The sequence below is a fragment of the Temnothorax nylanderi genome, unplaced genomic scaffold (assembly GCF_030848795.1).
Source record: "Temnothorax nylanderi isolate EJ_2023f unplaced genomic scaffold, tnyl_v1.0 TNYL_tig0055_pilon, whole genome shotgun sequence".
NCBI lineage: Eukaryota > Metazoa > Arthropoda > Insecta > Hymenoptera > Formicidae > Temnothorax > Temnothorax nylanderi.
The window spans coordinates 679,649-698,371 of NW_027249117.1; the positions used below are offsets into that span (position 1 = coordinate 679,649).

Here is an 18,723-nt window from a genome sequence, read left to right on the forward strand (position 1 = left end):
TTAGGTGAAGACGTAAATTTTTTTGTCAATAGGTAAATGCAAATAATACAAAGTATTCGTACACGACAATACATGGATAGATACATGAAATTTTGCAGGCGTTCTCTTGGGATTCAGAGAAATTGTTCGACACGAAAATTTCCTTACTTTGTATAAAGGCAATCTCGTTCAAATGATCAGGCCGTGTCATACACAGCGATACAATTTACAGTGTATGAACGGTATAAAAAGGTGCTGAAAAAATGGATATTAGGACCTGCTCGAATTCAATAGCGATGTTTGAAACCACGTATCAAAATTCTCGTATTTAATGTGATCCTGCTTTCTCTTAAATTGAAATATCCCATCAGATTATTTTAAATTAACATCAATAATGTAATTATGTTATTTATTAGATACTAACTATTTGAAATTCCTTTTGTGTTAATAAGAAAATTGATGGTATTGCAAAAGATACTGGTTTAACTGGAGGCCGAATATTTCTGACTCACGAATAATACTTGATATATTATTAATTGAACTAAGATAAACTTCAATTTTTAGTCGATAGAGAAAATCTCAGAAGGAACAGGTAGAGACGGAATATATGTAAAACACAAAGTAAGCAGATAAGACTTCTAGCAGTCAGAAAATTAAAAAAGTTCTGTAAGTGATGTTAGTGTATTTCAAATTCACTATATTAATAGTTGCTCGATTATCTGCATGCGCTTTTTAAATTATACATTCTGTGTTGTACATACACATTCAAATGTATTCTGTTTCTTGGTTGTAATCATTAAAATTGATATTGAAGTTCGCATAATTTTTGTCAGCATCTAGAGGGATCGTTTAAACAAGATAATGGGTTTCTGGCCAGAGCTACTGCGAATGTTACAACGGTTGTAATCACGTAATATCCGTTCGACACAATCAGGGCAAGACTATAGTCTTTCAAGTTATCAGCAACACTTCACTTTGGAATCACACACGTCGCTTTAAGAAGGTAAATTAATATACTCTTGGAGTCTGTTGTTAATGCATTTAAATCTATAGAAAATATATTTGTCTTTAAATTGCTTAATAAACAAATAGAGTAGATTACTAAAAAATTCCAAATTTCTTTACTTAATATTCTTTTCACATAGTTCTACGAGCATTGATAATTTTTACAATTTGTTTGCTTATATACAAGATTATATATTTATATAATTTATGTTATTTAAAATTATATATATATATATATACATATATATATGTATATATGTATATATAAATTATACTATTTATATATAATCTTAATATAATAAAAATATTCTTATATAATTGTACATAATGTGTATAACATGTATTCTCATATTATTGTATATTATTGTCAATTATAAAAATACGTAAATAAATGATGGAATGATATTCTTACACATATGTTTATCATATGAAAATATTAAGGAACATGACTCAATTAAAAAATTATTTATTCTCAGACAAATTTAATTCAGATAATTAATAAAATTCTTTTAACTTTTAATCATGAATCATGTTTCTTATATAACTCATATACGTTAACGGCATGCACTTAAATAATATTCTCTAATAATATAAAGTTACAAATAATGAGAAACGTACAAATCTTACAATTAAAAATTAAAAAAGTCTAAACTGCATTTAAATAAGAACCACTATTTTCTGCGAGCATTTTCATATATTGATCAGCTTTCGTTGACACCTCTTCGTCGTAATATGTTTCCTCGACCATTAAATCCATAACCGTGGAACATGAAGTCACCACTTCGTAGCAAATCCGTTTGTAAATTTGTAATTCTGTATCATCCTCAATTATTGTAGGAAATTTCTTACGAGCGTCCTCTAACAATTTTCCTCGCCCTTTATGTAGTTTTATTTGATTATCTCTTTGTTCTTCAAACGCTGCTAAATATTTATATGTATCCGAAATTTCAAGTGTTATCTTTGCATAAATTACAGTGTCAGTGTCTGGAGTAAAATGTTCCTTCGCCTTTTCAAATTGTCTCAAAGTTTTTATAAAAACCGATTTGGCATCAATCAAATTTAATATACATGTTTCTGTAAACTGAATAATCATACCTTCCAATTCTTTTTCCAACAAGTCAGAAAATAATAAATTTGACTTCTTAGATTTTATTTCTAATTTTGACACAAGATCTTGTATCTCGGAAGATTTGTTTCCTTTATTCTGTAAGAATTTTTCCATCCAGAATCGTAAAAGAGAAACTCCATAGGAACCCCAAGCTCTAGCACTAACGGCTGAGACATAATCATAACTTTCATACAAGTGAGAATCAGAAGCTCTCATTTCCTTCTCTTCCGTTTTCAATCTATTATCTTCAACAAATCTGAATATAACATAATCTCCAATAGCAATATGACTTTTAGCTTCAGTGAAACAACCGTTTGCTAGAAAGTATCTAGAGAGCTCAAATAAGGTTAAAGCCATATCAAGACATTTTGCATTAAATTTTGTTTCGTTAGATACCATATCTGTCAATTGGGTGTTTACTTCCTTATTTAGGTATTTTACATATAGGAGCTTATCTTTCGGCCTTGTAAGATACTGAAGTCTTAAGTTCTGTAAAGTTGTATGATGCAAAGTGTTCAAGATAATCTTAGGATTCGATTCTTCTTCTTTAATACCAACAAGGCTTGCTATGTGGATGGGATCGGGATAATTCTCCTCCTGTGTGTATGTCATATATAATTTCAATGCTAAATTCAAGTACCTATCAGTCTTTTTCTTCACTTTCTCATAAACTAAAGTCATTTCGTTAAGCACACCTATAGATGTCAATATAGCTTTATGGTCCAGCATATTTTCGTCTAACATTTGCACACATGTTGAAAAACACCGTAAAGCAGTATTTAAATCGTCAGTATCCGTAGAAGTAATATATTCCAAACCTACGTTGTAATAAGCTGTCGATAAAGCAACGATATCATCAAATTTTGAATCCGTTGAAACATCGATTACATTTTGAAATAATACATCCATTCTGTCCCCTAACGCATTGATTTTGTTTCTCTTCTTAGAAAGTTTAATGTCTCCATCCATGTACTTTACTTCAAACGACAATTGTAGAACTTTCAAAAATTTTTTACTAATATTCATATTTGTAGCGGGTTCGGCCGGTATCGTTTCTGTGTAAACAGTAAGAATTAACAGTGAAAAATCATTACTTGGACATTTATCTAATTAAATTATTTATATGTGTTACCTAGTTGAAGGGATGCGCGTTTTTCTTCCAGTTGTTATCTGAGGAACGCGAACAGTATTGCTCGATATTGATATAAAGACAATTTCCAGTATAAACTTATAAATCTGTGTTGCGACTTCCAAAACTAAACGTTCTCTAATCCTGGGTGGGGGATTTCTACATACACGTGCTATGCATGAAAATTGGAGGGAATGTATACCTCTGATATATCCAATAGGGAGATTTATTTTATAGGGATAAAATTTCTCTTTATCTAGAGTCCCTAGCGCGTTCTCCTATAGGATATCGAATTGCGTATCGAACATTAGATAAGTTTTCCAAAAGAGACATAAGATCCCACTCAATGACCGATAGTGTCAAATTTATTTATTTATTTATTTATTTATATTTCGAATGTTCTTCCAAAAGATCTTAGAATAAACATCATTTTTAAATTGGGGATTATTTGAAGTAGAAGGAATGAATATGTAAAGTTTTTTGAGTAGTACAAATTAGTACAAATTCAGTTCTTTGCATTTCTGCTCTTGGTCGTCTTTTCTTTTTTTTATTGTAGTTCTGCTAGCTTAACCCTTAACATGCATACGTGGGTCTACAGCGTCCGAGCCAAAGTGATATCTGCTCGTAACAGTAAAACTTGCAAGCTTGTTAGAAGATATTAAATAAACGATGTTTATCAAAATGACTATAAAATCGTCAACTACAATGTAGACAAATGTTTCATGAATTTTTTTAGATTTTTTAAAAGTACTTTAAGGTAAGGAAAAATAGCGTTGAACGTGACAAGACCCACGTATGCACTTAGAAGGTACCAAAAAAACGTATAATATGTACTTTAAGGGTTAATATTAATATTGTTAAGTTTGTAATGTAGAAATTGGAAATACAGAGTCTGAATAAAATATTTTTATGCTAATATTAAATCAAGAAAATTATGAGTTTAAACTAATCGTATTTTAAGGAAACTTATGTTATTATTATAAGGAAAATTATGTTATTATGTGAAAACTAGAAAACCAAAAAACGTTGAGTGGTCTACTAGAATGTGGCGAGCAAAGGTTGACATTGATATACATTCGCACCGTAATGGAAAATGTACCAAGCAAAAGCCAACCACAACACGAGCAGTACAAACATTTAGGTGGAGATGTAAATTTTTTTGTCAATAGGTAGATGTAAATAATACGAAATATTCGTACACGACATACATGAATAGGTACATGAAATTTTGCAGGCGTTCTCTTGGGATTCATAGAAACTGTTCAACACGCGCGCGCGAATATATTCTTACTTTGTATAAAGGCAATCTTGTTCAAATAATCAGGCCGGGCCATACGCAGCGATACAATTTAATGCGTATGAACGGTATAAAAAGGTGCTGAAAAATTGGATATTAGGACCTGTTCGAATTCAGTAGCGATGTTGTTTGAACCCACGTATCAAAATACTCGGATTTAATGCATTCCTGCTTTCTCATAAATTGAAATATCCCATCAGATTATTTTAAATTAACATCAATAATGTAATTATTTTATTTATTACTAACTATTTGAAATTCCTTTTGTGTTAATAAGAAAATTGCTGGCATTGCAAAAAGTACTGGTTCAACTCTCTCTGGAGGCCGAATATTTCTCATTCACCAATAATACTTGATATATTATTAATTGTTAGATAAACTTTAATTTTCAGTCGACAGAGGAAATCTCAAAAAAAACAAATAAAGACGGAATATATGTAAAACACAAAGTAAGCAGATGAGACTTTCTGGCAGTCAGAAAATTAAAAAAGTTCTGTAAGTGATGTATGTGTATTTCAAATTCACTATATTAATATTTGCTTGATTGTCTGGATGCGTTGTTTAAATTATACATTCTGTGTTGTACATACACATTCAAATGTACTCTGTTTCTTGGTTGTAATCATTAAAATTGATATTGAAGTTCGCATAATTTTTGTCAACATCTAGAGGGATCGTTTAAACAAGATAATGGGTTTCTGGCCAGAGCTACTGCGAATGTTACAACGGCTGTAATCACGTAATATCCGTTCGACACAATCAGGGCAAGACTAGTCTTTCAAGTTATCAGCAACACTTAATTTGGAATCACACACGTCGCTTTGAGAAGGTAAATTAATATACTCTTGGAGTCTGTTGTTAATGCATTTAAATCTATAGAAAATATATTTGTCTTTAAATTGCTTAATAAACAAATAGAGTAAATTACTAAAAAATTACAATTTCTTTACTTAATATTTTTTTCACATAGTTCTACGAGCATTGATAATTTTTACAATTTGTTTGTTTATATACAAAATTATATATTAATAATTTATGTTATTTAAGATTATATATATATACGTATATATAAATTATACTATTTATATATAATCTTAATATAATAAAAATATTCTTATATAACTGTACATAATGTATATAACATATATTATATTATGTTAACATACATTATGTTATAATATAAAATATATTCTCATATTATTATATATTATTGTCAATTATAAAAATACGTAAATAAATAATGAAATGATATTCTTACATATATGTCTATCATAATTCGTAATAATATGAATCATATGAAAATATTAAGGAACATGACTCAATTCAAAAATTATTTGTTCTCAGACAAATTTAATTCAGATAATTAATAAAACATATTCTTTTAATTTTTAATTATGAATCATGTTTTTTATGACTCACATACGTTAACGGCATGCATTAATATTCTCTAATAATATAAAGTTACAAATAATGAGAAACGTATAAATCTTAGAACTAAAAATTAAAAAAGTCTAAACTGCATTTAAATAAAAACCACTATTTTCTGCGAGCATTTTCATATATTGATCGGCTTTCGTTGATACCTCTTTAAATGATCCGTCGTAATACGTTTTCTCGACCATTAAATCCATAACCGTGGAACATGAAGTCACCACTTCGTAGCAAATCCGTTTGTAGATTTGTAAATCTGTATCATCCTCAATTATTGTAGGAAATTTCTTACGAGCGTCCTCTAACAAATTTACTCGCCCTTTATGTAGTTTTATTTGATTATCTCTTTGTTCTTCAAAACCTGCTAAATATTTATATGTATCCGAAATTTCAAGTATTATAGTTGCATAAGTTACAGTGTCAGTGTCTGGAGTAAAATGTTCCTTCGCCTTTTCAAATTGTCTCAAAGTTTTTATAAAAATCGATTTCGCATCAGCCAAATTTAATATACATGTTTCTGTAAACTGAATAATTATACCTTCCAATTCTTTTTCTAACAAGTCAGAAAATATTAAATTTGACTTCTCAGATTTTATTTCTAATTTTGACATAAGATCTTGTCTCTCAGAAGATTTGTGATTTCCTTTATTCTGTGAGAATTGTTCCATCCAGAAACGTAAAAGAGAAACTCCATAAGAACCCCAAGATTTAGCATTAACGGCAATGGCATAATTCAAACTTTTATACAAGTGAAGAAAATCTTTCTGTTCCATTTTCAATATCTCTGCAGCAACTCTGAATATTACATAATCACCAATAGCAATGTGACTTTTAGCTTCAGTGAAACGACCGTTTGCTAGAAAGTATCTAGAAAGCTCAAATAAGGTTAAAGCCATATGAAGACATTTTTCATCAAATTTTGTATCGTTAGATACTATGTCTGTCAATCGGGTGTTTAATATCTTATTCATGTATATTACAAATAGGTGCTTATCTTTCGACCTTGTAAGATATTGAAGTCTTAAGTTCTGTAAAGTTGTATGATGTAAAGTGTTCAAGATAATCTTAGGATTCGATTCTTCTTCTTTAATACCAACAATAAGACTTGCTATGTGGATGGGATCGGGATAATTCTCCTCCTGTGTGTATGTCATATATAGTTTCAATGCTGTATTCAATGCGCTATCAGTCTTTTTGTTCATTTTCTCATAAACTGAATTCAATTCGTTAAGCGCGCCTATAGATGTCAATATAGCTTTACGGTCCGACATTTTTTCTTTTAAAATGTCCACACATTTTGAAAAACACAGTACAGCAATAGATAAATCGTCAGTATCCGTAGAAATAACATATTCCAAGCCTACGTTGTAATAAGCTGTCGCTAAAGCAACAATATCATCAAATTTTGGATCCGTTGGAACATCACGTTGGATTACATTATGATACAGTAATATACCCATTCTCTCCTCTATCGTTTTGATTTTGTCTCTCTTCTCAGCAAGGGTAATGTCTTCATCCATGTACTTTACTTCAAACGACAATTGTAAAACTTTCAAAAATTCCGGACTAATATTCATACTTGTAGCGGGTTCGGCCGGTGTCGTTTCTGTATAAACAATAAGTATTAACAGTGAAAAATCATTACATGGACATTTATCTAACTAAATTATTTATATGTGTTAATACAAAGATACAGTGATAGCGAGTTGCGTCTAGTCATAAATAGATGTAAAGGACCGTCTACAATAGCCGTAAGAGTATGCAGTAAGATGACGTAAGCAGTAAACTACTGACTAATGGGATTTTTACAATTCAAGAATAATCGACTGTGGTTGGTCAATAGCTTACTGTTTACGTCTTACTGCATACTCTTACGGCTATTGTAGACGGTCCTTAAGGTGTGGATGGATGAGTGAGGTTAAGGAAAAATGTAAACCAAGTCCCTTCTTGGCTATAAACACTGAAATAATAAATTCTATTCTATATATGTTACCAAGTTGAAGGGATATGCATTTTTCTTCCAGTTGTCGTCTGAGGAACGCGTACATTATTGCTCGATATTGATATAAAGACAATTTCCAGTATAAATTTATAAATTTGTGTTGTGACTTTCAAACTTATTAAACGTTCTCTAATCCTGGGTGCGGGATTTCCACATACACGTGCTATGCATGAAAATTGGAGGGAATGTATACCTCTGATATCCAATAGAGAGGTTTATTTTATAGGGATAAAATTTCTCTTTATCTAGAGTCCCTAGCGCGTTCTCCTATAAGATATCGAATTGCGTACGTTTGATATTGATAAGTTTTCCAAAAGAGACATAAGATCCCACTCAATGACCGCTAGTGTCAAATTTATTTATTTTTCGAATGTTCTTCCAAAAGCTCTTAGAATAAACATCATTTTTAAATTGGGGATTATTTGAAGTAAAAGGAATGAATATGTAAAGTGTTTTGGGTAGTACAAATTAGTACAAATTCAGTTCTTTGCATTTCTGCCCTTGGTTTTCTTTTTTCTTTTTTTTTTATTGTAGTCCTGCTAGCTTAACCCTTAACATGCATACGTGGGTCTACGGCGTCCGAGCCAAAGTGATATCTGCTCGTAACAGTAAAACTTGCAAGCTTGTTAGAAGATATTAAATAAACGATGTTTATCAAAATGACTATAAAATCGTCAACTACAATGTAGACAAATGTTTCATGAATTTTTTTAGATTTTTGAAAAAAATACTTTAAGGTAGGGAAAAATAGCGTTGAACGTGACAAGATCCACGTATGCACGTGGAAGGTACCGAAAAAACGTATGCACTTTAAGGGTTAATATTAATATTGTTAAGTTCGTAATGTAGAAATTGGAAATACAGAGTCTGAATAAGATGTTTATGCTAATATTAAATCAAGAAAATTATTTGAGTTTAAACTAAACGTATTTTAAGGAAACTTATGTTATTATTATAAGAAAAATTATGTTATTATGTGAAAACTAGAAAACCAAAAAACGTTGAGCGGTCTACTGGAATGTGGCGAGCAAAGGTTAACATTGATATACATTCGCACCGTAATGGAAGATGTACCAAGCAAAACCCAAGCATAGCACGAGCAGTACAAACATTTAGGTGGAGACGTAAATTTTTTTGTCAATAGGTAGATACAAATAATACGAAGTATTCGTACACGACAATACATGAATAGATACATGAAATTTTGCAGGTGTTCTCTTGGGATTCAGAGAAATTGTTCGACACAAAAATTTCCTTACTTTATATAAAGGCAATCTCGTTCAAATAATCAGGCCGTGTCATACACAGCGATACAATTTACAGTGTATGAACGGTATAAAAAGATGCTGAAAAATTGGATATTAGGACCTGCTCGAATTGAGTAGCGATGTTTGAAACCATGTATCAAAATTCTCGGATTTAATGTGATCCTGCTTTCTCTTAAATTGAAATATCCCATCAGATTATTTTAAATTAACATCAATAATGTAATTATTTTATTTATTACTAACTATATGAAATGCCTTTTGTGTTAATAAGAAAATTGCTGGCATTGCAAAAGGTACTGGTTCAACTCTCTGGAGGCCGAATATTTCTCATACACCAATAATACTTGATATATTATTAATTGTTAGATAAACTTTAATTTTCAGTCGACAGAGGAAATCTCAGAAAAAACAAATAAAGACGGAATATATGTAAAACACAAAGTAAGCAGATGAGACTTTCTGGCAGTCAGAAAATTAAAAAAGTTCTGTAAGTGATGTATGTGTATTTCAAATTCACTATATTAATATTTGCTCGATTGTCTGTAGGCGCTTTTTAAATTATACATTCTGTGTTGTACATACACATTCAAATGTATTCTGTTTCTTGGTTGTAATCATTAAAATTGATATTGAAGTTCGCATAATTTTTGTCAACATCTAGAGGGATCGTTTAAACAAGATAATGGGTTTCTGGCCAGAGCTACTGCGAATGTTACAACGGCTGTAATCACGTAATATCCGTTCGACACAATCAGGATAAGACTATTCTTTCGAGTTATCAGCAACACTTTACTTTGGAATCACACACGTCGCTTTGAGAAGGTAAATTAATATACTCTTGGAGTCTGTTGTTAATGCATTTAAATCTATAGAAAATATATTTGTCTTTAAATTGCTTAATAAACAAATAGAGTAAATTACTAAAAAAATCCAATTTCTTTACTTAATATTCTTTTCACATAGTTCTACTAGCAATGATAATTTTTACAATTTGTTTATATACGAGATTATATATTTATATAATTTATGTCATTTAAGATTACCTATATATATATGTATATATAAATTATACTATTTATATATGATCTTAATATAATAAAAATATTCTTATATAACTGTACATAATGTATATAACATATATTCTCATATTCTCATATATTATTGTCAATTATAAAAATACGTAAATAAATGATGGAATGATATTCTTACACATATGTCTATCATATGAAAATATTAAGGAACATGATTCAATTCAAAAATTATTTATTCTCAGACAAATTTAATTCAGATAATTAATAAAACATATTCTTTTAACTTTTAATCATGAATCATGTTCCTTATATGACTCACATACGTTAACGGCATGCATTTAAATAATATTCTCTAATAATATAAAGTTACAAATAATGAGAAACGTATAAATCTTAGAACTAAAAATTAAAAAAGTCTAAACTGCATTTAAATAAAAACCACTATTTTCTGCGAGCATTTTCATATATTGATCGGCTTTCGTTGATACCTCTTTAAATGATCCGTCGTAATACGTTTTCTCGACCATTAAATCCATAACCGTGGAACATGAAGTCACCACTTCGTAGCAAATCCGTTTGTAAATTTGTAATTCTGTATCATCCTTAATTACTGTAGGAAATTTCTTACGAGCGTCCTCTAACAAATTTACTCGCCCTTTATGTAGTTTTATTTGATTATCTCTTTGTTCTTCAAAACCTGCTAAATATTTATATGTATCCGAAATTTCAAGTATTATATTTGCATAAGTTACAGTGTCAGTGTCTGGAGTAAAATGTTCCTTCGCCTTTTCAAATTGTCTTAAAGTTTTTATAAAAACCGATTTGGCATCAGCCAAATTTAATATACATGTTTCTGTAAACTGAATAATCATACCTTCCAATTCTTTTTCTAACAAGTCAGAAAATATTAAATTTGACTTCTCAGATTTTATTTCTAATTTTGACATAAGATCTTGTATCTCAGAAGATTTGTGATTTCCTTTATTCTGTGAGAATTGTTCCATCCAGAAACGTAAAAGAGAAACTCCATAGGAACCCCAAGATTTAGCATTAACAGCAATGGCATAATTCAAACTTTTATGCAAGTGCGAAGAAGCTTTCTTTCCTTTCTTTCCTCTCCTTTCCTTCTCTTCCATTTTCAATATCTCTGCAGGAAGTCTGAATATTACATAATCTCCAATAGCAATGTGACTTTTAGCTTCAGTGAAACGATCGTTTGCTAGAAAGTATCTAGAAAGCTCAAATAAAGTTAAGGCCATATCAAGACATTTTTCATCAAATTTTGTTTCGTTAGATACTATGTCTGTCAATCGGGTGTTTAATTCCTTATTCAGGTATTGTACAAATAGGTGCTTATCTTTCGGCCTTGTAAGATATTGAAGTCTTAAGTTCTGTAAAGTTGTATGATGTAAAGTGTTCAAGATAATTTTAGGATTCGATTCTTCTTCTTTAATACCAACAAGACTTGCTATGTGGATGGGATCGGGATAATTCTCCTCCTGTGTGTATGTCATATATAGTTTCAATGCTCTATTCAGTGTATTCAATGCGCTATCAGTCTTTTTGTTCATTTTCTCATAAACTGAATACAATTCGTTAAGCGCGCCTATAGATGTCAATATAGCTTTACGGTCCGATATTTTTTCTTTTAAAATGTCCACACATCTTGAAAAACACTGTATAGCAATAGATAAATCGTCAGTATCCGTAGAAATAACATATTTCAAGCCTACGTTGTAATAAGCTGTCGCTAAAGCAACAATATCATCAAATTTTGGATCCGTTGGAACATCACGTTGGATTACATTATGATACAGTAATACACCCATTCTCCCCTCTAACGTTTTGATTTTGTCTCTCTTCTCAACAAGGGTAGTGTTTTCATCCATGTACTTTACTTCAAACGACAATTGTAGAACTTTCAAAAATTCCGGACTAATATTCATACTTGTAGCGGGTTCGGCCGGTGTCGTTTCTGTATAAACAATAGGTATTAACAGTGAAAAATCATTACATGGACATTTATCTAACAAAATTATTTATATGTGTTATTATTTATATGTGTTAATACAAAGATACAGTGATAGCGCGAGTGGCGTCTAGTCATTAATAGATGTAAGGTGTGGATGGATGAGTGAGGTTAAGGAAAAATGTAAACCAAGTTCCTTCTTGGCTATAAACGCTGAAATAATCAATTCTATTCTATATGTGTTACCGAGTTGAAGGGATATGCATTTTTCTTCCAGTTGTCGTCTGAGAAACGCGTACATTATTGCTCGATATTGATATAAAGACAATGTCCAGTATAAATCTATAAATTTGTGTTGTGACTTCCAAACTTATTAAACGTTCTCTAATCCTAGGTGCGGGATTTCCACATACACGTGCTATGCATGAAAATTGGAGGGGATTTATACCTCTGATATCCAATAGAGAGGTTTATTTTATAGAGATAAAATTTCTCTTTATCTAGAGTCCCTAGCGCGTTCTCCTATAGGATATCGAATTGCGTATCGAACATTAGATACGTTTTCCAAAAGCGACATACGATCCCACTCAACACTGTTAAATTCATAGGGTTAAATTAAACTCAATTTTGAGTAATTTTTAACTATTCCGTAGGTCGCCACTGCTCCTACTCAATATGTAGTTAATTTAACTAAAACAATGTTAATTTGACTAAATCAATGGAGTTAAAATAATTCTATTTTGTTAACAAACTAATAAATTTTTACGCACATGGTAGTTAAAAATAACAAAATAAATTTAACTCATTGGTATTGGTTTAAATCTTATCCTCTAACCTTTAACAGTGAATGACCGAAAGTGTCAAATTTATTTATTTATAATAAGAGAAAACAAGACCGCTACGACAATCGAATAAGAATACAAGCCATTTTTCGGTTTAAGCTTAGATCTTAGGCAGCTCAATATTAATTTTCGTGTACCTATATGTATTATTTATAATACATATATATATACCTACATATATTCCAACTTTTTAAACTGCGCGCGATTACAGTCGGACTTGAAACACAGTTATTGTTGGAATTTCTTTGTAGTTTTTAGATAGTTAAATTAAATTGATTTAATTACGAGAAGGAGGGATTTATTGTTCCAACAATAACTGTGTTTCAAGTACGACTGTGATCGGCGCGCAGTTTAAAAAGTTGGAATATATATGTATATTTATTTATTTATTTATTTTTCGAATGTTCTTTTAAAAGATCTTAGTATAGACAGGTTCATATGCGTATTTGTTTAGCAACATCACATTTTTCGGGCGAAATACTTTGCTATTTTAATAAGAATAATAATAAAAGAATTAAATGTTAATAAATACAATTTTTCACGCACAATACCAAGTTCTTCTCATTAAATGTTTTATTATTGTATTAAGTATAATAACAAAATTAAATTTTGTGATGTGTGTAAGCTGATGCTCAGTTGGCGTGACGTCTGCTATCACTATTTTTATAGCAAAAACAGAGTAAAACATTGTTTTGCACAATAGCTATTTTAACGGTTGCAAACATTTAGCGCTTTTTAACTTTTTTAAAGGTATTTTTACGATATATAAAAGACGACTTGTTAAAACTTTAATCATAGGTCATCATTCATTCGATTAACTTGTTTCATATAGATTTCATTGCCGATATCAGTTCTACTTTAACAATGGCCAGACCTCTATTAATCGCGATCAAAGATATCGCGGGACCGAAAACCTCTGTGTATTAAGCGGGGAACCCCCGACGGAATTCCGTGGACTTGGCACGTATCGCATCATCGATCTCGAACGAGCGGTAAGCGCGGGAGCGGATGAACGATCGTCATAACGGGGTTTACGAGGGAAGCCACGAAAACGGGAAAGGCATGGCGAGATAAGGAAACCCGCGGATGGTCCCGGAACACCGCGTCATAGGTCACGGTGCGAATAACTCGTGTAACTCGAAACGACGAACCCGGAGCTATAAAGCGTTGTTATAAAGCTCCGACTTGCATCGCATCTTCCATCCTTCTCCGTTCGTTCTTCCGCTCCGGAGAAGTCTTCATGTCTCCGTTTCGCCTGTAGATGTGCCGTTACGCCGCGAAAGAAGCGTCAGCGAATATCACGGCAGCTAACAATAACAATAAGGCCCATTAGCGACGTCACACGGACAGGATCGGTTACTTAGGATTATCTCTCGCGTCTACGTGTAAAAGATATCTCCGCGAAACGGTCCCGGCCCGCGTGCAACGAGAGAAACTGACGAATAAAATGGGTAGCGCGATTCCCGCCGCGCAGGAAAGACGCGGAGTTCCAGATGGAGTGAGGAAGGAGAGACCGTAAGTACGTTCTCTCGTTGGATATCGCGGAATAAAAGGGCGCTCGTGAGAGGGTGAGGAAACGAGGCGACGCGACGCGTCCGGCGAGAGAGAAGTCCACCGATCTTACAAACAAATACATGCGGGAAGATACGCGACGAGCCAAGAAATTCCCCCCCTCCCCGTTCTTTCTTTTTCATTCTCTCTCTTTCTTCTAATGCGGCTCCCCGGCAATCTCTACCGCGCTCGAGTTCTCGGGTGAATGCAAATGAGACAAGCCGCGCATCGGTTAGCCACCGGGGAAGAGAACTTCGGCGAATCCATCCACCGTATCCGGATACCGTCGTTTTCTACAATGAGCGACGGTATCGCCAGGTATTACTCGGCCCTTTTCCGCGAGGGCGATGCCATGGCCACTGACGGGCATCTCGTCATCTAATCTCATCCGGCTGCCACGCTCACCGTTGCGTTGCGCGGCTTTTTACGCGAAAATCGCCGCATCACCGTGAAAGAAGAGCAGTCAGCGCGGTTATTTCCGCGGTCGCTCGATTATACGATTTGCCCAGCGCGAGATGGTAATTGAGCCGTTGACCGGAATGACGGTATAAGTCATGTTTTGCTTGCGTAATAACAGAATCTATGCAAGTGTCTGAATGTAAAATCCAGCTGTGCTTCTGTCTAATAATCTCACGGAACATGTAAGATTTTAGCGTGAAGCGAAGCGCGGCACAGTCTTTACGCCCCGCATAACGAAAATGATCGTAACTTTCCCAGTTAATTCCAATTTAATAGCCATTTATTGTCGATAACTTATACGATTATGGTCCGCCCGGTATCACCCTCGCGCAAGTGCGCGGGGTATTTCTCGGCGCACCCACGCCGGTCTCATTATCTCGCACCGTGACACGCGGTCGATAATTCTCGAAATAATTGGAAAACGGTGGAACATCGTCTACCGTTGCGCTCGTTTCCGCGCGCGCGCACGCATATACGTACGTAAAGTCCGCGTTCGCGAGAGTTCGAGGAAGTAGTGATCGAAGCGATTCTTTCGCATAGCCCCTGCGTCCACGCCACCGTCCTCCGGGAACTTTATGGCTCATGAATGAAACATGGGTCTAACCGTACATCCGCGAGACTTACGTGTTGCAACGGTGGCTTAATGTATGCCGCGATCGCGAAAAATTGCGAACCGATAAATGGAATTAAGGCGGGGAGTCCGGCGTCGTTGTCTCTCTGTCGCTCCGTCTCGATATCGGCGACGCGGAGAGGACGACGACAACCGGGAGCGGTCGCGGACACGAATCGCCGATTCCACGACGGCGCTAAGAGCTTTCGCAATTTCGAGCGCAGACGTGTCGTTATCGAATAGGGCGAGAGCAAGCGGGCGAGTCACGAATGACTCGCGACAAGTCACCCTGATTAACTAAGAAAAAAAAGACTAAATTATCCATTTGCGTATTAGACCAGATAACATAAAGTGGTATATAATAAAGGGAAATAAGTAATATAAAAGTATATAGTAGAGTATATGCGACATACTATCCACTAGTAATTCGCAGTGTTCTTTTTTCTTCTTACAGAAGAATCCAGAAGGGAAAGTTATGGATCAAAATGATCGTAATGAAATAATTTTTCGACACATTACAAAGGTCTCGGATGTCCTCCGGTCAATCGACTTGCATGGTAATAAAAATGCGGGGTGAATTAGGTATAAGGACCGATAAGACCCACCCAGTCGACCTCTCGTCTTCCTCGGAAGCGAGTGTCCCTGACTGTCGTAAAGAGCGCGGCCGGAGCTCTCTCACCTCGGCCCGTTTAACCGCTTAATGGCGGGTCAAGAGGCAATAACGCCGCCAAATAATCATAAAAAGGCGGCTGGTAGCAAACGCGGAACCCCCTGTTGCGTTCGTAGCGCAGCCGCAGCGTCGCGTCAACATTTTCAGTGGCGACGACGTATCTTATGCCGAGTCTTCGTGATAATCTTTTTCACAGAGAATATCTCCAAAATCATTTCCGGACGTGCAGCATACTTTTACCTTTCTGAATTGCCTGAATTTTTATCTCTTATTAGCGAAAGATATTCGAGGAAACAGCAAATTGCACAGTACAAATTATACGTAATTATATATAAAATTATATGATTATATATAAAAATATAAAAATATATAATATATAAATAAAAATATATATCTAGCTTGGTTTACATATAAAACTACGTTTACATATAAAGATGAAAGAGAAGCTCGTCAGAAAATCACGGACAGTCCATGTGGACATCGGCCTATGGCTCAGATCTCTTCCGTCATCGCTGCATCTATCGCCAACGAAGAACGAGCGAAGAGGGGCAAAGGATGGACGAAGCGATTCATCGGGAGGAAACGAAGCGTGGCCGCGGATATAGCACACGGTGGGCCAGGAAAATCACGCTCGACCCCCGGCCGTGACCTATGGTACCCTGCAGTAGCGAAGACGCCTCAGACTAAAGACGAGATCTCACTGACTGTGTACCCCTCGGTGGTGGCACGACGAATGTTCACATTGAACACCGAAGAAAACCAGGCGAGAAGCGTGCGAGATAGCTTCTCGTGAATTAATTATTTTTAAACGCCGTCGATCGCACAAAAGGAATGACATGATTGACACATTCATCTTCGACAAATTTGAATATGCTTGATAGAAATCGATCGTTTATTTCAACATCATTAATTTCGCGTCAAAAAGATGCTTGGAAATAATAAAAGTTCGCAAAGATTTGCACACGAAATATCCAACGAGTAGCCAATTCAAAGGATGTAAATAAATAACGTCGCTTGAAATCAGTGGAATGTCACGCACAAATTCGTCGGGCAACCATGGGACTCCGATCTCCCATCGGCTCATTGCGCGTCTCGTCTAACGCGGAAGACGGACGGAGCCCGAGAGAGACGATGGCTCGCAATCGATGTCTCGTGTGCGTTCGTGAGCGTGATGCGTAATGACCGTAAAGCAACGATGGAACGGTTCTCCATATAAAAGAAAGCCGAGCGGGGCGGTAGCGTGGCAAAGAGAAGCCGAGAAAGAGAAAAACCGTGGTTGTACACTTGGTGCAACTGCCCCCAATGATCGGGGGCCGATTTAATAAGCATATCGCGAAACTCTATGATTACGAAAGCTCGCGAAAGCGTCGGAAAGCATCCCGGTGCGCGCCGGGATGGATCTTTATTTCCAATTGGATCCACGGCGGATCGAGGGGGCCCCTCTTAATTGACGGAGAATCGAACGGGGAAGAGGTGGGTGGGTTTTGGGGAGGGTCCCGCGCTCGCATGGGAATTATTTTTAATAAGGATCCTTGTGCGCTCTCCGCGCGGCGCATACGGCGCCTCCCTCTTTCTCCTCCTCCTTCCTCGCCTTTCAATCTCTCCACACCGGGGGCTTCACGTACGTGACGCGTATATATCGATTAACAAGACTCGAGTACAAAGGGCGAGCCACGAAGTGAGTCCACTTATAAGTATAACCCGACAGTTTTTGCGCGGGCAACTAACGCACATTTAACATCGTTCGGCGCGACACTGACGAGAAAAGAAGCTCCGCTTCAATTGCAAGTCATCGGCCGACGGTTATCGAGAGATTATTCTTCTTCTCTCGATAATAAAGAACAATCGAGCACGCGATTCGCACGACATTCGAAGAAAAGAGATTCCTGTCGGAAGTATCGTGCCTGCCACTGCCGCCCTTCTCTCCACAAACGCAGACAGACGAGCCAGTCCTCAAAGGGGTAGCTCTATAATCATAATTTAGCCGTAATTACATTTATGACCCACTTTGCCCTCGTAAATTGTCTACGGAAATCGGGAGAGAGAGGGAAGGAGAGAGGGGAGAGAGGGAGAGAGGGAGGGCTCTGGTCGTTGTTATTACGCGCCTCGGATGCCACGGACGATCCGGCGTCCCTCTCCTCTTTTATTCGTCTCTTCTTTCTTCTTCTTCTTCTTCTTCTTCGCCAACTTTGCCAGCCTCCCGTTCTCATCGTCATCGTCGTCGTCGTTATCGTCGTCGCCGTCGTCGTCGTCGTCGTCGTCGTCGTCTTCGTCGTCTTCGTCTCCTCTTTTCGGCCGTGCGCGGTTATTAAGATCGTGATTGGAAGAGGCGAACACAGGCTGGTTCGTCAGGTGGAGCGGGTTCAGCCACC

General features: G+C 35.3%; 4 protein-coding genes across 4 annotated transcripts in view; all 4 read right to left on the reverse strand.

The window, feature by feature from the left end:
- The window catches only part of Ds (dachsous cadherin-related 1), a 351,409-nt gene that overhangs the window by 155,858 nt on the left and 176,828 nt on the right, over positions 1-18,723 (reverse strand). The window lies entirely within an intron of this gene.
- Positions 1,471-3,364, reverse strand: LOC139772947 (KIF-binding protein-like). Its single transcript, XM_071707022.1, has 2 exons — positions 3,225-3,364; positions 1,471-3,147 (listed from the first exon to the last, which is right to left on the reverse strand). The coding sequence occupies exon 2, from the start codon at positions 3,116-3,118 to the stop codon at positions 1,631-1,633; it is 1,488 nt and encodes a 495-aa protein (XP_071563123.1). The 5' UTR covers positions 3,119-3,147; positions 3,225-3,364; the 3' UTR covers positions 1,471-1,630.
- On the reverse strand, positions 5,958-8,846 carry LOC139772946 (KIF-binding protein-like). The gene is made up of 2 exons (XM_071707021.1): positions 7,943-8,846; positions 5,958-7,555 (listed from the first exon to the last, which is right to left on the reverse strand). The coding sequence occupies exons 1-2, from the start codon at positions 7,995-7,997 to the stop codon at positions 6,030-6,032; spliced, it is 1,581 nt and encodes a 526-aa protein (XP_071563122.1). The 5' UTR covers positions 7,998-8,846; the 3' UTR covers positions 5,958-6,029.
- LOC139772944 (KIF-binding protein-like) lies at positions 10,471-12,596 on the reverse strand. The gene is made up of 2 exons (XM_071707018.1): positions 12,466-12,596; positions 10,471-12,225 (listed from the first exon to the last, which is right to left on the reverse strand). Exons 1-2 carry the CDS (start codon positions 12,518-12,520, stop codon positions 10,667-10,669), a joined length of 1,614 nt encoding a protein of 537 aa, XP_071563119.1. The 5' UTR covers positions 12,521-12,596; the 3' UTR covers positions 10,471-10,666.

Excerpts from the sequence above, each read along its gene's own strand:
- LOC139772947 (XM_071707022.1), bottom strand. The coding sequence starts at position 3,118 with ATGAATATTAGTAAAAAATTTTTGAAAGTTCTACAATTGTCGTTTGAA.
- LOC139772946 (XM_071707021.1), bottom strand. The coding sequence starts at position 7,997 with ATGTACGCGTTCCTCAGACGACAACTGGAAGAAAAATGCATATCCCTT. Across the intron at positions 7,556-7,942 it reads ATGCATATCCCTTCAACTTG|AAACGACACCGGCCGAACCC; the intron begins GTAACATATATA and ends TTGTTTATACAG.
- LOC139772944 (XM_071707018.1), bottom strand. The coding sequence starts at position 12,520 with ATGTACGCGTTTCTCAGACGACAACTGGAAGAAAAATGCATATCCCTT. Across the intron at positions 12,226-12,465 it reads ATGCATATCCCTTCAACTCG|AAACGACACCGGCCGAACCC; the intron begins GTAACACATATA and ends TTGTTTATACAG.